The sequence below is a fragment of the Lethenteron reissneri genome, chromosome 17 (genome assembly GCF_015708825.2).
Source record: "Lethenteron reissneri isolate LAM-NWPU_2019-01 chromosome 17, ASM1570882v1, whole genome shotgun sequence".
Classification (NCBI taxonomy): Eukaryota; Metazoa; Chordata; class Hyperoartia; order Petromyzontiformes; family Petromyzontidae; genus Lethenteron; species Lethenteron reissneri.
The window spans coordinates 1,068,767-1,090,098 of record NC_083795.1 but is presented as its reverse complement, the minus strand read 5'-3'; the positions used below and the strand labels follow the sequence as shown (position 1 = coordinate 1,090,098).

The 21,332-nt window shown below is 47.7% G+C and overlaps 1 protein-coding gene across 5 annotated transcripts in view; it reads right to left on the bottom strand.

Moving 5' to 3' along the window:
* Nucleotides 1-2,895: 2,895 nt before the first annotated feature.
* The window catches only part of LOC133343265 (exocyst complex component 6B-like), a 97,756-nt gene continuing 79,319 nt past the window's right edge, over nucleotides 2,896-21,332 (bottom strand). For 3 of the 5 annotated variants that reach the window (XR_009755230.1, XR_009755231.1, XR_009755232.1), the window contains 4 exons: nucleotides 20,694-20,767; nucleotides 10,232-10,344; nucleotides 5,831-7,589; nucleotides 4,979-5,008 (listed from right to left, as the gene is read on the bottom strand). Coding sequence is in view for 2 of the 5 variants with exons in the window: in XM_061552717.1 (XP_061408701.1) it covers nucleotides 5,862-5,947; nucleotides 7,462-7,589; nucleotides 10,232-10,344; nucleotides 20,694-20,767 (401 nt within the window). In the remaining 3 variants the exon portion in view is untranslated. Of the gene's footprint in view, nucleotides 5,009-5,830; nucleotides 7,590-10,231; nucleotides 10,345-20,693; nucleotides 20,768-21,332 lie in introns of all 5 variants that reach the window. The other 2 variants (XM_061552717.1, XM_061552718.1) reach the window with 2 other exon arrangements.

Genomic DNA, 21,332 nt, shown 5'->3' with positions numbered 1-21,332 from the left:
AGCTGTGTGTCGTGGAAGCCGGGCACTGTGGTGGTGGTGGGCTCGCTGATGAGCTGTGTGTCGTGGAAGCCGGGCAGTGTGGTGGTGGCCTCGCTGATCAGCTGTGCATCGTGGAAGCCGGGTTTCGTGGTGGTGGTGGGCTCGCTGATAAGCTGTGTGTCGTGGAAGCCGGGCACTGTGGTGGTGGTGGGCTCGCTGATGAGCTGCGTGTCGTGGAAGCCGGGCAGTGTGGTGGTGGCCTCGCTGATCAGCTGTGCATCGTGGAAGCCGGGTTTCGTGGTGGTGGTAGGCTCGCTGATAAGCTGTGTGTCGTGGAAGCCGGGCACTGTGGTGGTGGTGGGCTCGCTGATGAGCTGTGTGTTGTGGAAGCCGGGCAGTGTGGTCGTGGTGGGCTCGCTGATCAGCTGTGCATCGTGGAAGCCGGGTTTCGTGGTGGTGGTGGGCTCGCTGATAAGCTGTGTGTCGTGGAAGCCGGGCACTGTGGTGGTGGTGGGCTCGCTGATGAGCTGTGTGTCGTGGAAGCCGGGCAGTGTGGTGGTGGCCTCGCTGATCAGCTGTGCATCGTGGAAGCCGGGTTTCGTGGTGGTGGTGGGCTCGCTGATGAGCTGCGTGTCGTTGAAGCCGGGCAGTGTGGTGGTGGCCTCGCTGATCAGCTGTGCATCGTGGAAGCCGGGCAGTGTGGTGGTGGGCTCGCTGATGAGCTGTGTGTCGTGGAAGCCGGGTAGTGTGGTGGTGGTGGGCTCGCTGATGAGCTGCGTGTCGTGGAAGCCGGGTAGTGTGGTGGTGGCCTCGCTGATGAGCTGTGTGCCGTGGAAGCTGTCGGGTTTCGTGGTGGTGGGCTCGCTGATGAGCTGCGTGTTGTGGAAGCCGGGTTGTGTGGTGGTGGCCTCGCTGATGAGCTGTTTTGGGCATGTTGCTTGAATCCCACGAATTTGCTGTCCACGCCGTCTCGATGTTGAAGTTCGCGTGTGGGGTTGCAGATCGCAGTGCCTCCTCACGGCCCCATCTTTGTTCTAACGTGGAACGCCACAACGAAGGTCAACCAAACCCACACCTGAGGTCAATCATCGACCTCCTGGTCAGGAGAACAACCGTTCAACCGTTCAAGCCACAGAGCATAATAACACAAACGCATCTCGACCCTCTCTACAAAATATGCGGCCCATGTTTAGCGGGGCGATTATTTAAAGTCCCGATGCTATAACGCGGGCGTCGGGAAACGCGAATAACGCCCGCGTTATAGGAGGCTCCTACTCGCGTGAAAGCGGAACACGCATGCGTGTGTCTCTCTGCGTGGCTTCGTGTCCGTATGTATGTGTGCTGAACTAGTAACGAATTAGCACGTTCTGTTTACGTGACAAACCTTACTAATTTGCTGTGTCGGGTGGTGGCGGGTTTAACGACACATTTCTATTCACGCGATCTAACAACAAGAACACGAGCCATCATTACGGATGCGATTTCTTTGTCCGACTGTCAGCACAACTGCGCATGCGCCACCGATGGAGAGGGGTGGGGGGGCGTTGGGGGGGGGGATAGGCCACTGAACGGCACGGCGTGGTTGGTTTTGTACGGGGAGGGGTGGAGTTGATCCGCGGTCGATCCGTGTCATCACTAAAATGTCGTCCTCTCCTTGAGATAGTGCTTATCCACCGAGGTCACGCGGGAGCTCTACGATGTTGCGAGTAACCCACAGACGTTACACGGAGTCCAAGTGCCGTGCCAGGGACCTTGCGGGCGGCGTCAACTTTGCCCGTGCCAGAGCGAGGCGAGCCCTGCAGACGCACGCTGCATCGCAGGCGGTGGAGGAGGCGTCAGTCATGGCGTGAAGAGGACAAAGGCAAGTTGGGAGAGACCGGTGCAGTTGTGAGTGTCGCGCTCGTTAGCGGAGGTGTGAGTTAGAGAGAGATAAACAAAATCACGTTACCTTCTCAGCCTTGTGTAGTTCCACTGCTGGATGAAGGCATACCCCTATTGCGTGTCAGCCACGGGGTTGTTTGACCTCATTTCAGCACCATGGTCAGTAAGGGAGAGGGGGCGGATAGCCCGTGTCAGATATCGCCATTGTCGTTAGTTGTGGGTTGAGTATCGAACTCAGATCGCCAGGGTCGTAGCGCAGTCAGTGTGCTATGGGAGGAGTTGTTTTGATACCCGGCGATCTGAGTTGGCATCCCAGCCAGTGGTATCATCAGTGGATGTATAAGAGTCGTACTTTTTTGTTACATTAAAGGAATGCCTAACTATACGGAGTTTAGTTAAGCTGTAAAATGTTAATTTCTGCTATAGCCTATTACAATGTAAGCGATTATACGAATCGGCACATGATTATTTAGCTCTCTTCCTCGTGTCCTCTACAAGCTCGAGCTTGGCAGTGGATAGGAGGCATGTATGAGTAATAACAAATGCTACCAATTACAAACCCTGCTTACAAGCGCGACATTCACGTTCTGCCGCAGTTTACACTTCAAAAGGCCACACTCAATGGCCCTCACCGAGGAAGGACCTTGCCTACGACTGAGGCTGCTTGACACAGACACACTCCAACAGAGGGCGCCCGCACGGCTCTCCAAGCGAAGGCAATCCTCTGCCCAAGGGAATCCACGACGCAGCGCGCGCGTGTGCGGAGTCTGCCCTGGGCAGGCTGCAGGTGGCCCGTACACGCAGAACTGCTGGTGTCGGAATTAAGAAGGTGCTGAGGACACCATCAACGATGAACACGAGACCCACAAGAGACCCACAAGACACAAACAATACATACACAAGAAACTCACAAGACACGTACAAGACACACACAAGAAACTCACAAGAGACCCACAAGACACACACAAGACACTCACAAGAGACCCCGCTGTTTTTGTGGTCATGTTTCCACGTTTGTACACATCAAATCACAAGTGGCATCACCACAGATAAATTAAATGAACGTTTAAAAAATACAGGTATATTTAATATAGTATTAATTAATGTCATAATCATATTTTTAAATAAGTATGTGCAGCCCTGTGGCTTAGCATTTAAGTTTGTCCAATCATCATGTGCCTAATGCACTTTCCATGGTATTCCAATGTTATCCTTATGCTGGTGAAAACTGATTAATTGGTAAAATAACTAAAAGCATGTTAAACTCAAATACACATATGCTGCCAAAAGGAAATTGCAGAGAGTACCTCTCAGACAGCAAGCTGGAACACAATGTATGATAGAAAACTCGTGGAGGCATTGTATGCAGATCTCCAAAGCAATAGAAATCATATACAACGCCCCAGACAATATCTATTGTTCAAATTAGGAGGCTCCAGATGGCACAATTCAAAAAGTAACCACCGCCCTTCACAGCACTTAAAGGCAAAGCTCCCAGGCCAGATGCAAACATCTGTGGACATCATAAAAGCAGCACCAGTTGTAGGATAAAAATACAAGTTTACATTTACTGAATGTTTACGCAAAATTTTATCTCAACCGTGGAATGCTGCCTCATTCATTGTTGCAAAAAGGAAAACTGAACGGAGTTGAAAAATGGCAAAACCATTGTTCTTATCACACGACGATGCATTGTTCATACAGATCCCATAAGACAACCAAGGCAATGGACAATTCAGGGGACTATTAACCATATGAGTAGGATGGATGTCCAGGCGAGTGAGATTTATTTTAGTTTCACGGGCCACCACTGTATTCGGAGTTGAAGCGAGACGGAATGCACTCTTTCGGCTACCCCACTCAGCACCATCACTGTTAAAAAACGGAATGTCCAGAAAATCATTCACAGACACAAATAACGCGCAACATTCATCGCACAATCGTCATTCGGCCAACGAAATGTTAAAACGTTGCAGCAATAAAAACACAAACTCCCAAAAAACCATTACGTCCCATCTAGTTAAACACACACATACACGGCATTACGTCCAATCTAGTTAAACACACACACAGAAGGCGCTGTTATTTCAGCCGGCCAACATTTTGCCTCCCCTTCAGATGGTCGAGACGATCTAAAACAGAACCGGAAGAAGGCAATACCGCGTCTTGCCGCCTTGTTGCTCAAACCAGAAGTTGCTGTTTGTTACCGCCTCAAAAGAACGACAATCGCGCCGTGCAGCTGTAACCAAACATGACAAACATGACATTCATGCCGCAACTGCACCTTTTTACTAAAAATTATGCCCTTTAAAAGTTAAACACATCACATTTGACTTATTCCCATTACAATTCAACTAACATAGACAAACATAGTAACCCATTACCTTTGTTTTTAAACAGACTCTCCGATACATCGCTGATGGTAATGAAAAAGCAGTCACACATTAATACAATTGATGATTAGATCGCTCCAATCTCGGCTCATTATGTCCACGTCTTTCCGAGCTGTGAGCTTCTCGTTGTTAATCCCTCTCTCCGTTACCAAAGTGACCCACCATACCTTCATCTCCTTGCCTACCTCTGCATCGCAACGTCTGGCGACAGGCTGGGGTGCTATGACGATGGAGATACGAAAGGAAGTGAACGACAATTGAGGCCCAAAGTGAAGTGGTCGACTAATATTGGGGTCCGGTTGGTGAGATCCTCTTAAGACAATGGATCATTGGAGGCCGCATGTCCTCAAGCCAACAACAGCAGTTGGAATTGCAGCAGAACTCAACATGGAACCACAGAGGGAAGAGACTGCGACAGGTCAATCATGGGCAGTAGTCGTGGAGATACGTATACATCGAGCGTTGCAACACATTGGCACATTACAACAATGGTTCAGGGATTTCAGTTTCAACACGAGGCATGAGTAGAAAACTGGCGAGGCCAGGGATTAGGTGGGGATTTTATATTTTCTGTCCACTCGATATAGGAGTTGATTGAGACAAAACGTGATTCAAGTCGTGAGAGAAGGGATCGTGAGAAGATTGGGTGACGTCGCGCGGGCTGGGCCGGCCACGAAACTCGTCGTATTTTCCCGGAGCTTCATTTCGCACTGCAGTCACAGAAGCCAGCGCAGCTGTACACGCACCATAGGTCGCTGCAGCACACACACACACAGAGACAGGGGCAGTGGTGAGCAAATCAAACTTCGCCTGTTCACCTCGACACACAGCCGTGGGCACGTACAGCCAACGCATCAATCCACTGCGGGGTGAGGACCGATCCACGCAGTGTCGGCCGCGATGTTTTGTTTCACCATATTTCACCGCACTGGTCATTCCAGTTTGGTAAACAAGGGGATGGCTATGCGTGGTTGAGATATTACTCGCCACTGAATCATTGCCCCACCACTCCAACTGTGCATTAGTTTATATTCGTGTGAGACTTTGATGGGTTTTTTTAGGTAATTAATTTTTTTTTCAAGATAAACTCCCTTAGCCAATCGTGATTGTCCAAGGAGAGACGAATCCCTCCCTAAAGATGTATAATGTCTACCTCTGGCTCGGGACCAATGATAAAGATGTATAATGTCTACCTCTGGCTCGGGACCAATGATAAAGATGTATAATGTCTACCTCTGGCTCGGGACCAATGATAAAGATGAGCACTGCTCAATGATAATGAGCGCGCACACTCCGACTTTTGCTTTCGTTTAACTCCATACACTGTGGATATAAGGGCATCAGTGGTGGCGTAGCAATTAGCGAACTGCGCTATTAACCCGGTGACACGAGTTCAACTCTCAGCCAGGGCTAACGTCAGTGACGGCAAAATCAGAACTGGTCCTGGACACCCCACAGGCCGAGGCCTTCATCCAACAGTGGATTGACAACGAGCTGTAAATCCTCACAATTTCGGGTATAATAATAATTATTGTTATTGCTGTGGCGTGCAGTGGTTGGTGGAAAGGCGGTCTTACCGAGGTGACGCTCCCCCACCGTGCCCATCGGCTACTTCACAACGAGGCCAGGGGCCGGCCGGGCGGCTGGCGAAGAGAACCCTGCAGGGCGTCGCGAGAGAGCCTCCCCCACGCGCCCTGGGGAAACAGAGGGCCACGCGCACCACGTGGGCAACAGGTCCACACGCACCACGTGGGAAACGGGGAGCCACACGCACCACGTGGGACACGGGGGGCCACACGCACCACGTGGGGAACGGGGGGCCACACGCACCACGTGGGAAACGGGGGGCCACACGCACCACGTGGGGAACGGGGGGCCACACGCACCACGTGGGACACGGGGGGCCACACGCACCACGTGGGGAACGGGGGGCCACACGCACCACGTGGGGAACGGGGGGCCACGTGCACCACGTGGGGAACGGGGGGCCACACGCACCACGTGGGAAACGAGGGGGGGGTTACATGAACCACTCGGGTCACAGGCTCCGAACTAAACTGCGAGCGGTGTCGGGTTAAGTCGACGATTCAGTTTCATCTCTTGTGCAACAGACAGCATTAGCAAAAGCAACACAAAGCACAAACAGTTGTTGCAGGCGTGTAACTCGGCTCCGTGTAGCACGCACGAGGAGTGGCCGAGCGTGTCGTTGCATTGCAGCGACGTCACTCCTCCTCTCATCGAAACAGCGACATGGGTGAGTGCCCGTGACTTTGGTCTTGGCCTCATTAACAAGCTTCAGAAACGCGCCGTCCGTCTACAAGAACGATTTGTTACTTTGGGGTTGCATCTCGCTTGAATCGAAACACGCAATTCGTTCTCACCCACGTACGCGACAATTCATCGACGCCCATCGCTCACACACTGGGTACTGATGTTAGGTGGAAATTCAGCACGAGGGAGGTGAGGGCCATGTTCAAATACCAATTCAGACTGCTTCGGTACGTGGACAAAATATAACTCGGTTTGCAGGAAATTAGATAAACAATCGTCGAGGTGCATCACCAATATGGCGTGAGACCTGTGGCAGTGAGACCTGTGGCAGTGAGACCTGTGGTCCTGAGACCTGTGGCAGTGAGACCTGTGGTCGTGAGACCTGTGGCAGTGAGACCTGTGGCAGTGAGACCTGTGGCAGTGAGACCTGTGGTCCTGAGACCTGTGGCAGTGAGACCTGTGGTCGTGAGACCTGTGGCAGTGAAACCTGTGGTCGTGAGACCTGTGGCAGTGAAACCTGTGGTCGTGAGACCTGTGGCAGTGAGACCTGTGGTCCTGAGACCTGTGGCAGTGAAACCTGTGGTCGTGAGACCTGTGGCAGTGAGACCTGTGGTCGTGAGACCTGTGGCAGTGAAACCTGTGGCAGTGAGACCTGTGGTCGTGAGACCTGTGGCAGTGAGACCTGTGGCAGTGAGACCTGTGGCAGTGAGACCTGTGGCAGTGAGACCTGTGGTCCTGAGACCTGTGGCAGTGAGACCTGTGGTCGTGAGACCTGTGGCAGTGAGACCTGTGGCAGTGAGACCTGTGGCAGTGAGACCTGTGGCAGTGAGACCTGTGGTCCTGAGACCTGTGGCAGTGATACCTGTGGTCGTGAGACCTGTGGCAGTGAGACCTGTGGCAGTGAGACCTGTGGCAGTGAAACATGTGGCAGTGAGACCTGTGGTCCTGAGACCTGCAGCGACGACCCGGAGCTGCTGCAGGATGCTGTGGTAGAGGGCCGCCTCATCTCGCTCTGCACCGCGCACCTGGCTCACACCGGCCTGCCTGGGACGGCCATGCCTCATCCTGCACCCACCAAAGACACACTACTTGGTGACGCTACGGTGGCAGTGGTGAACACACACAATTGACAACAACCCAACACATGCGTCAGTATCACTGCCTTAAAATAAAAATGAAATATATGTAAAACAGGTGATATTTTGGGCAAAGGCCCTACTTTGTAAAAACTCCTGTTTATACGTGCCACAAAGACAAAGATAACTGTATAGCCTTAACAGGCTGTTGGAGCAAGTGCTGTTAGCGAGCACCTATGAAGGCCGGTACAGCACACAAGGGGGTGGGTGGTGAGCCCCATGCCCAGTCGCCTTTGTATCCCCAGTGGTGATGTTTACACACCGCACGAAATACTAATTTAAGGCAGAGCCGACCTAGGGGATGCCCAGCACATATCTTGATTATTGATGCTTGTTTTCTTTTTCTAAACATTCTATTTCCTGAAAAAATATCTACGAAATAACAAACTAAATGAAAGTTACAAATAAATCACTTATCTATTAAATCAGTGATTTAGCTAAATGTTTTTTCGGAGTAATTTACGGAAAGGGAATTACATGTCATCAGTTCCCCAGTACATGTAACTGACAGCATGTGCATTATCAGCATTACAGATTGTAAAGTTGTCATGTTTGGAACACTAACGGCAGGCTCATTTTGTATTTATTCTTACGGTAAGGCACAAAAATAAAACAATACAAATGCAAAATACACAGTTATGGGAAAGTGATATTGCGGTAATCATTAAATTGTGAGATGTGATATCGAATTGTGAAAATGTATAGTGTTGCAACCCTTGTACACGTGGCCATTCAAGATGGTTTTCTGCTCCATTTTTTCAGAAATGTCACTCTCAAATGTTAAGACTTAATTTCGGATTTTATTTTACGTAGCCACGGTTTAAGATGTTTATTGTTATAACTGACATTGCTGATGCACTAATAGTTATAATTGTAATCATTTTAAACATTAACTAATTTATTTTGAATACGCATTTTATTTTACATAACGTTCCATCAATAAAACAATAATTTGGAAGGAAATAATTGAAGCAAAAGTGACATCAAGTTTCATCAAATCGGCGTCACGTGATGCCACTTTTGTGGGATACACATGGGTGTGACGTCACAACAAAAATGTATTCAATTCATCTGAAATGTCATGTCTTGGATGGATTTTCAGTTTTTTCAGATTCATCAGAAAATCGGGAAGACATCCCTGATACACACACATATATATACTATAGGTCTAAACGAAACAAATATGGCCATACAAAACAAGCACCTTAAGACTGTAACGCTGGAATTGTTTACGCACGGGTGGTGTGACGAACACTACACCTGGCTGCATAAGTCCAAGTTGAACGACGTAACGTAAGAGCCAAGCCGATGTTGTGGCTATGTCTATGGCTCACGATGGCTAGTTTGGGGACGGGAATTGTATTTCAACTAGGAATATGAACATCACTGTGTTTATGATAAAGGTTGTGGTCATATGCTTAATTAATGGTGTGGCTGACACTACACTTGACCGCATTTATTACCCATTGCGTGACATTACTGCACCGGGGACCCACGAAAACCTCAGTTGACCGGCGTAACTTAAGATCCAAATATACATTTCCGATGGTTGCGCGTGTAACCCGACCGGCTTCGTCCCGTCCCTCGCTCACACAAGTCCGTCGCTAAGGCGCCGTAATTCGCTTCGCGGCCGAGAAACCTCGGGGACAAATGGGTCTCTCGCGTTCCGCCTCCCCTCTCCTCGACATGGCACCGTTCTGCAATGCAACTTCGACGCGATCCTTCAACTCGGGCGGCCACGCTGAGCCCTACGCAAGGCACATGGCAGCGGGAGGCGGCCGTCTCTCACAGCCGCCTCCCCTCCGCTCCGCGTCCCCTCGCTCCGCGTCCCCTCCGCTCCGCGCAACTCCGTCGACGCACCGCGAGGGGAGGGAAACCGCCGCAAGCGCTGTGACCAGACATGACTCCAGATTCCACCCAAGCTGCACATCGTCGACTTGAGTCCTCGGATAGCCATACTGGCTCGGGACTCAAGTCCAAGATTGTAGAATAGTGCGCTTATGTGATAATTACTCTACAATTCTCCCTGTAGTATACATAAGATATAGGGCATATTCATGGATATCATTAAGGTTGGGATTATAATTATTGTGTGTATGTTGAACTTCTTTCGTACTGTACGTAGCCAACCGTGCAAATCGGAGGTGGTAATGTTATCGTCAAAATAATGACGTGTATAATCAGGGGGGTGTGGTGGTTTACACACCGCTCTATGAACACTGCAACCTAGGTTTGATTCCGGCCCATGGCTAACATCAGAGGTGAGTGATACCTGAAGTCGTTTTGGGCCACTATCCCTTCTCCAACACACATGGCCTAGCGAAAACCTCCAAAACACGATGTGGGGAGGCCTTCATCTAGAAGTGGATTGACAGAAAAAATATATACTACTAAGGTTGAAAGGTTCCGGTGTATGTTATGGGTTGTGGCTCAACACTGATGGCATCGTTATGACTAGGGTGTCAGTGACAGACTTAGGATACAGTTGTGGTTCAAGTTCAAAGAGTGGGGGGGGGGGGCTGGTGTTGGTGGGCGCGTGCGGCATACGAAGCAGAGAGCCCCCCTCCCCACCTCTCCAGCAGCGTGAGCGCGGTGCCAGCATCCACGCGGAGGTAGCGAGCGTGCGGCTTGCCATAGTCAGCCAGGAACTCGGCCCAGTCCCACTCGAGAAACAGATCGAGCAGCTGTGGGCACACACGACGGGCAGACGTGCAGAGGCAAATAAATGCGTGTGCATCAAATCCTAAGGACGGCATCATCTTCATCACACGATTGAACTACAATGCCAAGCAGCGGCATGCAAACGCAGTCAGCTTGGGGAGTTCCCACATTTATCAACCTAGAACTATTTAACAGGAACAGCCTGTCCCCGCCAAAACCACGGGCTTTGCACGCATCAAGATTTATAATGCGCATCGCCGTGATGTATGCCCCCACTCTGAGCGACATGTCTCTCAAGAGAGAAACGAAGCACAGCCAATTCCATCGCCGCATATTTGCAGGAAATAGGAAAAATAAAACACATATCTGGTGCCTTCAAAAGAATGTGATATATATATATCATGTATATAAATATATAGATATATAGCAAAAAATAAATACTTTAAACCAAGTGAGATCCTATTTGACACCAAGACTATCCCTCGCAAGTAAAAACGTGGCACAAACATTGCAAGCGCACAGTGGGAAAACTAAAATATTACAGAGTTCAATATGTAGCAATCGTTTTGTGAAAGTTAAATCAATATCTACAAATGTATGACTTCAGTAAGTGGAGGTGAGCATATATACATTTTGGACGGCAAATAAAGCCTGAAAAATACAAAACACTTAAACAAGTGTGAGTAGTGGGCAGCAAAACTCTTTTAGATGAAATCACAGGTTGGTACCCCGAGGTGGGATTTTTGCACGGGGGAATGAAATGGCCAATAGTGACCAATGCAAGCTGTGTGACAAATCGCAGCTGTATAGCTGTGTGCAAGCTAGTGAGAATACACAGCTGTAGACCTGTGTGTAAGCTAGTGAGAATACACCGTTGTGTAGCTGTGTGCAAGCTAGTGAGAATACACAGCTGTAGACCTGCGTGTAAGCTAGTGAGAATACACCGTTGTGGAGCTGTGTGCAAGCTAGTGAGAATACACAGTTGTGTAGCTGTGTGCAAGCTGGTGAGAATACACAGTTGTGTAGCTGTGTGCAAGCTAGTGAGAATACACAGTTGTGTAGCTGTGTGCAAGCTGGTGAGAATACACAGTTGTGTAGCTGTGTGCAAGCTGGTGAGAATACACAGTTGTGTAGCTGTGTGCAAGCTAGTGAGAATACACAGTTGTGTAGCTGTGTGCAAGCTGGTGAGAATACACAGTTGTGTAGCTGTGTGCAAGCTGGTGAGAATACACAGTTGTGTGGCTGTGTGCAAGCTAGTGAGAATACACAGTTGTGTAGCTGTGTGCAAGCTAGTGAGAATACACAGTTGTGTAGCTGTGTGCAAGCTGGTGAGAATACACAGTTGTGTAGCTGTGTGCAAGCTAGTGAGAATACACAGTTGTGTAGCTGTGTGCAAGCTGGTGAGAATACACAGTTGTGTAGCTGTGTGCAAGCTGGTGAGAATACACAGTTGTGTGGCTGTCTGCAAGCTAGTGAGAATACACAGTTGTATGGCTGTCTGCAAGCTGGTGAGAATACACAGTTGTGTGGCTGTGTGCAAGCTAGTGAGAATGCACGGCTCCGCACTGAGAGAACGCATGGATCAGGGGGGCAGGTCGGGGTTATCAGAGGGCACACGTGGCTGTGAGTCGACACAGGTTCACGCGGCTGTGAGTCGACACAGGTTCACGCGGCTGTGAGTCGACACAGGTTCACGTGGCTGTGAGTCGACACAGGTTCACGTGGCTGTGAGTCGACACAGGTTCACGTGGCTGAGGGTGTAGTCGAGCGTGACTGCTCACTCACCCCGCAGCAACACCCATGGCCCGGCCTCCTCGACTCGTGCACGCTTCAATGTGACTTGTCGAGGACTTTACGTGTTACATTTCGGCGTTTTCTAGGTCACCGAAATGACGACTTTGTTCCTCTAAACCCTTCCCGTAGCCGCAGAAGTGCCTCCTTATTTCTACTAAACATTCCATTTTTTTTACAACTTTGGGAAAAAAATTATAACTATTTCCGCAATGCTGCTCCACATTTCTGAAACCTCCTAACCGCTCATCTACACACCTTGGTTCCCTCCCTACACCACCCCCCCCCCTCTTTATTTCCCCCATTCAACCAAAACACACAGAGCTTTCTTGCAACTAACTTTATTCTCACGCCTCTTGCTCCCATATGTTTGCACTGTTTTTCTTTTTCAATTTGCGTGTGTTCATGTCACTGTCAGACTAAGAAATAAAAGCTTACTTGCATCTGTACCTCACTTTTTTCTGGCGCGTCTTGCTGTCACGCGACATTTGCACGGTGTTCTTTTAGATTCGCGTGTCGAATTTACGACCGTCAAACACCTCGTTTGTTAGTTGTGAAATATTGCTGAAGGAGCCTGCACTCGTTCTCCGCATTCTTGATGTTTTTGTCTTTAATTTTGGTTGCTGCTGTGCTCACGCGGCACCACGGATCTCCCGTGTAAAATAGTCGTGTTATAAAATCAAATAAACTCAAAGAGTCATGTTCCTGCCAAGAGAGGGCACGCGGAGGAGGCAGCCTCGCGCTTCACGCCGCGTCAGCGTCGATGCGAGGTGAGACGGGATGAGACTCACCGACGACAGTCGGGCAAGGTGTCGTCATGACTTCCAACGTGGGCAACACGAATACGCCACTTCGTGGTTTGGGGGTTTTTTATTCGGCCAGATGAGGAGCACCACATGATGGCTGGATAGCCCATGAAGCTCATTAAATATAATCCGAGTACAAATTGGCGAACAACCTAATGGGCATTTGGCCTCCTTAAGGCAAAATAGCAAGAATGTTGCATGTGGTCATCTTTCTCCATTTCCCTTTTGCTGTTGAGAAAAAAAATCCTCTCCGCGTTGCAAGCAGCGAAGGATTATGAGAGTGGCCGGGACACTTTCGGATATTAACTTCATGGCAGTGGTGAGTTTAGAAAAAAAAAGCTGTGTCCACAGGATAGCAGCGTGGGAAAGAAGGTGCGCCAGGACACAGTGTGACACAAACGGCCTCCGCTGCCTCTAAAAATACCTGTCAGCTTTCTCCGAGGCCACGCCGCTTTATCAGCTTGGGTGAATCGATGAAGGCCCTCTGAGGCCGGGTTACTTTAGTTTACAGGTTACACGAGTCGTGGTTGTCATTGTTGTTTTGGATAATATGCCCTGAAGGTGGGATTGGTGGCTCGTGTAGAGACTCCAGCCTGTCTAAGATACCCACCAAAGTTGCAAGTTACATTCATGGTCAGGGTCCAGCAGCCCAACACCCGGGTAACTTTGTAAACCAACAGTTACAATTTGCATATCGTAGACGCAGCGGATACCCCCATGCAGAGACTCGAGGAGGAGACTCCACGGGTTGAACGCGGTGAACAACTTTACACAACGGAACGACTGGGGTACCAAACGCCTGCCCACTGTCACTCGTTCCCCGGAGACATTTCACAAATTCGCTACGCATCTCCCGAAGCTCTTGACCCAACATCAAAACTCAACGTCAAACTAGACAATGGTGCTCTTTCTCCTACACGGCCTCGTCGTCGTCATCATCGACGTCAATTGAAGACGCTGCACAGGAGTATGGAATTCATGGAGCTTCGATCACTGCCCCCAATGCATGTTTGTGCAGAGAGCCATTGTTGTTAACATTTGAAATAACTGTGAGGTAAAGGATTGATTTGTTTAATTACTGAAAGGAACTAATATTTCATCCCACATCCTATACAGTACAGGGAAACATTTATCTTGAAAGACTCAAACGCTGAGCTTCCTCGGTGGCGTTGGTGAAACAGATCCCGCGTTGCTCGTGAGCTCAGTGGCGCCGTCATGTTCTGTGGGTAGTAGCTCTGTAGGAAGATGCTGCGACTGGAACTACACTTGAATCTGGTGGGCTGACGTCGGGCTGACATCGGGCTGAACAATTTGGGGAAAATATCTAATTGCGATTTTCTGACAAATATTGCGATTGCGATTTGATTTGTGATTACCTTTTTTTAAGTGAAGCTTCAGTTCAATATTCACTGTGTAATAGATTTAAAACATGTGATGGAGCATTACCACATGATACCATCAAAATGTGAACTGCTCGAAATATTATAATGCAAGGATGAGAACTTAAAATATGAATTGCTTCCAACATGTATTTATTAAAATGTTTTAACTGAAATAGAACAATCAAACATAGAACAATTGTTAGGTTAAACAAATAAAGTTATAATAATAAAAAAATTAACAATTCCAATAAGAAAGTAATAGGACTTTTCAAACCGCAAAAACTCGCAGCCTTTACGATTTACTAATCGCATTGTTTCAAATTGCGATTTCGATTTGAAATCGATTAATAGTTCAGCCCGAGGCTAACAGGCCACACGCTACATTCAGCACCTCCGCAAACCCTGCAGCTACTTATTCATTTCATTCTGACAATCGTGTGCCAAGGCAGCGCTATCTCTGCCCCCCTCCTGACACACATGCTGGCTGCTTATTTCCACCTCAATAAGAAACAAAAGCTGTGAAATTGTTTAATTTCATGCAAAATTAAGAGATGGAAAAAAGTCATCGTATTTATCAGGTAAAGTCTACTCTTCTTCTCAGAAGCGACCTGGCCACAAGTGATAACTCAACGAAGTGGCTTATCACGTGGAAATTTATAGCAGCAAAATCATTTAAACGCATGTTTCTAAATGTGGAAGGGAAACCCGGAGGACCCAGAGAAAAATCCAAGCAACCACGGGGAGAACATGCAAACTCCAAATATTTCAGGCGTTATAGTCGGGACCGAACCTACGACCTCCTGCATACCAGGCGAGGGAAATAACATCTCGTAGTCACTGTGGCGCTACTATCCACATAGGATCAGATGCCATGTAAATAAATTAAGTGGATAGTGTGCATGAGTTCGACTTGCTGGCTTGTGATCGACAATCCATCCAGCCTCTGTCACTCCACCTTGGTATGCGCCCATGAAGACTTCCCAAAACTTCCCCAATCCGTCACCGTAAGCAAGTTATGCTTTGCGTGGTGGGGTGAACGCCATAGTCTCCCCTCCGCTGTAATCTGATTTACAGCGGAGATGAGCCTCTCAATAGAATTGCCCTGGGCGCAGAAATCCAATACTTTCCTCTTATGAATACGAGGTAAGCTATTTCCATACGTAACATTGTTCTTGGTAGATTTATGTGTGCACCATATGCTAATGCGGGCAATCCATCAAGGTCGAAGCAGTTAATTTTTGATAGAGCAGGAGAGCACAAGGTGATGCTGGGACAGGCGTTGACTGTAGTCTGGACTGCTCGCCACACTTCATGACCGTGGCTGACAGTGCCTACTGCCCTCCACAACACACACACACACCTACGTACAAGTAGCCTCCAGTATCACAATCCTTATTCATTTCAATACCGGACAGTCGTACATGGCCTTATGATTAGGGTCCCAGACTTCACATCCCGTGTTTGACTCAGCCAATTATTAATCTGCGATCAATAAATTAGCATCACTTTGTGAAACGAAGGCTTGTCAACTCAGCCCGGACAAGACAGCCTCCCCTCCAACCACTGCACACTGTAGCTGGCTGCCCACACGAGAAGCCGTTGATTTACTTTTGATGCTCAATGTAATCACTGCTGGTCATAAAACAAAACGGCCTGACACTCAGCTCCAACGCTTTCAGGCCAGATTTACAGTGGCCCTGCCACGGGAAGGGGGGACTGTGGTTGAGGTCTATGCGTGTTGGGATGTGATTTGGGTAGGTGGCAGAATGTGCCCTGACTTGGTGTCATGTGTTGGGAATGGCAGAGGTGGATACATTTCATTACTCAATTCGAATCTAAAGAGCAATTATAGCCCATCCTGCAAGCCCTTTGCAGGACCCTCCTGAAAAAGAGTCATGAGACTCTTCGATGTTTTCCTCAGTACACGCGTCATAATAATAATATGAATAGACCAACTTTGCATGTGATGACAATTTGAAAATGCAGTGTGTTCATATTTACGTATTTAAATTATTTTATTATATAACAGCCCTTTTTTGACAATACTTCAGCACGTGTTGGTAAAGAGGGGTCCAGTGCTGATGTTAGCCATGGCCAGGAAGGTCACTCATCGGTTCATAGTGCAGTGTGATTGACCACTGCACCACCACTCCATCCCCACTGTGCGTTTATAGCTTACTAAATTTATTTTAAAAAGTGGTGTTAAAATCTAAGTGTGTCTTTAAATACTGCACGACTATAATATTGTTGAACCTCAATATGGAATTAGGTACAGACTAATAAATACAGAACATATATATACACACACACAATATATATAAATACTAAATTATAACTCTTTGTCAATCTACTGCTAGATTTGGGTTGGTGAAGTGGGGGAGGGCGGAAGATTTGAGATCATTGGCCCTTGATGTGAGCTGTGGCCACGAGTGGAACTCTGTTTACCAGGTTGACAACACAGTGTGCTTGCCACATCACTCCAACAAACACAAAATAGTTACATAATGCATACATCCCACAACAAAACAGTGCAGCTTTTAAGATACTCTGCTCAGATAGACGGCGACAGTCAGTGGGAATCTAACACCAGACTCCGCAAACAACTTGCATACATTGGAGCATGCTGACTGAAAGACTATATCCTACCACCCTGCTGCATTTGCAAATTTGATAAAATAAAGAACATAAACTGTCATCCTACACTGCACTCTGTAGTGCAGACAAATATCCCCCCGAGTGCCTGAATCTTTCAGCACCATGGACAGCGGCACAGAATGGGTCAGGCAGCTTGCGCGGTCTGCAAGCTCGCAGCAGCAGCAGCAGCAGGCCACGATGACACCGTACACCACAGGCAGCAAAGCACAGCAGTGCAAAGCTTCATCTAAGGTTTCAGGGGCCCGCATTGGCAGCATTTAATAAACACGGGCTTAGAATATTTCACCATTATAATCATGAACAAGCACTGCTTCATACCATGTTAGGTAACCATTTGAACCGTGGCTCGAGTTCACAGCAAATGAAATGTAAACAAATGACTGCGGCGAAACGTCTTCCTTTCATTCTATCCTGAATAACATTATCCAAAACCTGAGCTTATTTCAGAATTTGTTTTTAAGTTAAAATGTAATGGTTGTCAATGCCCACTTACTGCAGCACTAAAGTATGCTCAATGACGTCTACTGCATATGACTCACTTCTCTATCACACAGACCGCAGAGCAAATGCAGAACAGAAATTTCCAATACAGCATTGGTGCCTCGCGATGGTGTTGCGTGGCAGGTCTTCACTCACAGCATTTTTCAATGGAATATTTTACTCCGATTGGTGTCATGTCATTAGATGAAGAATCTGTTTGGACAAATTTCGCAGAGTCGTGTGTCACCCCATGAGAGAGAATGGTCTGCTGAAGTGGGTACAACAGAACCACACTGCAGAGTGGCACTTTCCCATCCGCTTGGCTTACAGAGAGACATGGTCATTGCATGGGAAGCCGAACTCATCTTATTGACTCTCAGAGCTGGAATTATAATTTAAATGTAATAAATGTTTGCGCAATTATTGTTGATGGGACTGAGACAAGTCCACTTAATAAAATGAGTACCAACAAAATAAAATGGGTACCACATTGTGTGAAGTCAACACTATGACGCTTTATTCATGTCAGCCTTCATGTTCTGACCCAGAAAAGTGATGTGCGTCACTCACTCTCTGTTTACCTTATTTCACTCTCTATCTCTTCAATCCCCTTCTTCCCCTCTCCTCTTTCTATCTGTCGACTACAAGCCACTCATGTGCTGGGGGTCATGGCCTCTCCCCCACCAGCACACAACTGCTCAGTGGCATGAGTCATTGTTGTGTCTCGCACGCACACACAGAAGTTCATCTATAAGCCATGCGTATGCACTCTTATGCAGATAAGTACATTTTCAATATATGCTTGTCACACACACATTCGCACTAGTTACTATAAAAAAAAATACCAGATAAGGCTCACTCAACTATATAGGTATTTTTCAGAAGCAACCTGGCCACAAATGATAGCTCAATAAAGTGGCCGATCACGTGGGCATTTATAGCAGCAGCCGAACACTCTAAACGCACGTTTCTAATTCTGGAGCGAAAAATCGGAGTGCCCAGAGAAAATTCCACACGACCACGAGAAGAACAAATATCCAGGCATCAGGGTCGGGATTGAATCCACAACCTCCTATATACCAGGCAATGGGGATAACATCTCACCACCACGACGCCCCACACACATATACGTGCATTTCTCGATTGAGATAACACAAAGCAATAATCAACTTGGTAGGTCCCTCATAAAAATAGTCATGACACTGATTGAGGCGTTCCTGGGTAAACAAACATTAATAATACAATAATTTCATGAATTTAAATAAAGCATTTAAACGTTACGCAAGGCTTCGAAATGTTTCATTGATTATTACGCTCACGATAGATGCATCAAACAGTGCATGTAAGAATTGATTATTCCAACTCATATGTTTGTCCTCTTAATATTACTATAGATTTGACAAACATCACAGGAATAAAATATTATTAATTGCGGAGGGGGTGGAACATGAGAAGCCTCTTAGATAACGACCATTCTCTCCTCCTCTACCACTCTCATCCCGAGGGGTTCATCGTTCTCATGCCCCAGATGCTCCTGACTCTCAGATCCAACCCCCCACACGCACCGTCCCCACCTCTATGGATTGTGCTTACAGCCGTGGCAAAATCTGCACGTTCGACTTGATCCTAAATGGCCCCATCTAAATGACCCCTGACACATATAAAGTATCCTGTGACCATGTAATACCTTTATCCTGTGACTGAAGACAACTTTCATAATGCAGTATTCAATTCAACACTACACCGTTCAAGTCAAAACGTTACTTTCATCGTCCTGAAAGAGTACATTCTTTGTCAAATTACGTATTCACGGAATGTCAAACATTTACATTTTGACAAATTCTGTGAACACGTGGGTCGAGTGGGAGGAACCGACTGTGGCCAGAGAAAACCTGTGTATCCGAGGTGATAACATTCAAAGATCCACACAAACGTGTTCATCAACCTAGTGTCTGTACCGACACCTGGCCATGTCGCAGCCCTACCGGTTTGTAAGTGTTACAAATGTATGGAATACACCAACATCTGCATCTAAAATTCTCGATTACATGTGTGTTTCACCATGCCTGGCTCAGTGTGAATTAATTCATTGATCCTAGGATATGTGTTCATATATATGCAGTATACAGTTGCGAAGGGACATATTTACAACCTGCAGGCACTTTTCAAAGCTAAAAAGTGGACTATAACACTGGCACACAACGGACTACTCTTGTGGATTAGATGTTGCGGGGTTTTTAAGGTCCACTTAGCAATTCCCTGCAGACATTACTGGGTGGCTGTGGTAGCAAAACACTGAGTCCACACAAAGTGATTCGATGGCAGACACTCCAGCAAACAGGCTCAACCAAACCAAAACGGGCCAACATTTGAGTGTCACACTGAGCCCAAAAGGGATGTCGATGAACAAAAACTTGCCATGCCATGTTGGCGCAGACTCTTTCCTAACTCGGCTATACAGAGACGCGTCACCAGGTGATTAACCACCCAACCGCGCCGGCTCACGCCTGGCGGCACTCAGCGTGCGCGGTGCCTCGCTCTGCCGTGATGAATGGACCTCTTCGCACCGCAAGCCACCACTCTTCTCTGACAACTGCCCCGTGCGGCTGGTAAATCAGGACCGGGACAAAGTGCAGGGACAGACATTCCGTGCAATGTCTCCTGGCCACAGAGAGGGGGCGGCAAAGGGTGGCTTGGTTGGGCGTGGGATGACCTCCACCAAGCACCTTCACTGTGTCTTACCTGCTGTGGCAATATGTCAACGTGCTACTGGGCTCATGCAGTATCACCTAATCAGTGAAATAGTAATATTTAAAGTGTATAATGCGCATTCCAGCCTCGGAACCCAGTGTGCAATGCATGAAAAACAGGAAACAAAAACAGAACCAGGGGTAACCGACCCAACTCAAAAGGGGGGGCCACTTTAGAAAGATGGGTTTTCAAAGTCGACTTAAACATGTGCGACTGCTGGAAGGCCATATGGAAATTGAAAGCAAGGAGCTGCATTTTATACCTTTAAGAGACAAAACAGCAGAACTCACTTCATCAGGAGACATTTTACACAGGTCCTAATATCATTCTGGACGATATGATACGAAGGTTATATTTTTATTTGCAAAGATTACCGTCACGTGATCGTTAGGATTCACTTCACAGTGGCTGGCTAGATGGAATTGAGCCATCGACGCCCTTAAAAACGAACCACTCGGCTCTTTATGACGCTGCAAAAAGTGTCCGCGATGTGAGGTGCGGGCTCACCTGGCGGAGGTCGAGGAAGGCGAGGGCTAGAGAACCATCCTCAAAGCCAGGCACCGGTCCCGAGCACGCAAACACTGCATCATGCCACACACACGGCGTCATCACACAAACACTGCATCATGCCACACACACTGCATCATGCCACACACAGGATAAATACAAAGACCCCCCCCCCCTAATTTTCCGTATGGACTGTTGGGCAAGAGCCGTTCGCGAGCGCCTATTAAAGCCGACAGACTCCGCAAGGGTAGTCGTGTGACCAGCACCATGCCCATCTGCCTTGGTCTCTCCGGTACTGATGTTTACACTCCTAGACCTTTTGGACAAAAGCAGTCACCATATAATAACCTTTGATTTTGTCATTCACTTCAAGACATCCTTGAAATTAAAAGAGGCAATGACCTTTGTAGAGCAGGTCTGAGTAACTGACCTTTGTATCAATACTGAATTGAGCAGGCAGGCTCAAAGAGGAACATTCAGTATGAACATTAAATATAATTGTGGGGTGAAAAAATTATATTTTAAAATGATGAAAGTTCTCTCGCGTTGACATTAAATATGTATATAAACACGAAGCATCAATTTGCTGATGGCAGCTCATTTTCTCTTGTAGAGATTTGTCTTGTTCATTGAACTTCA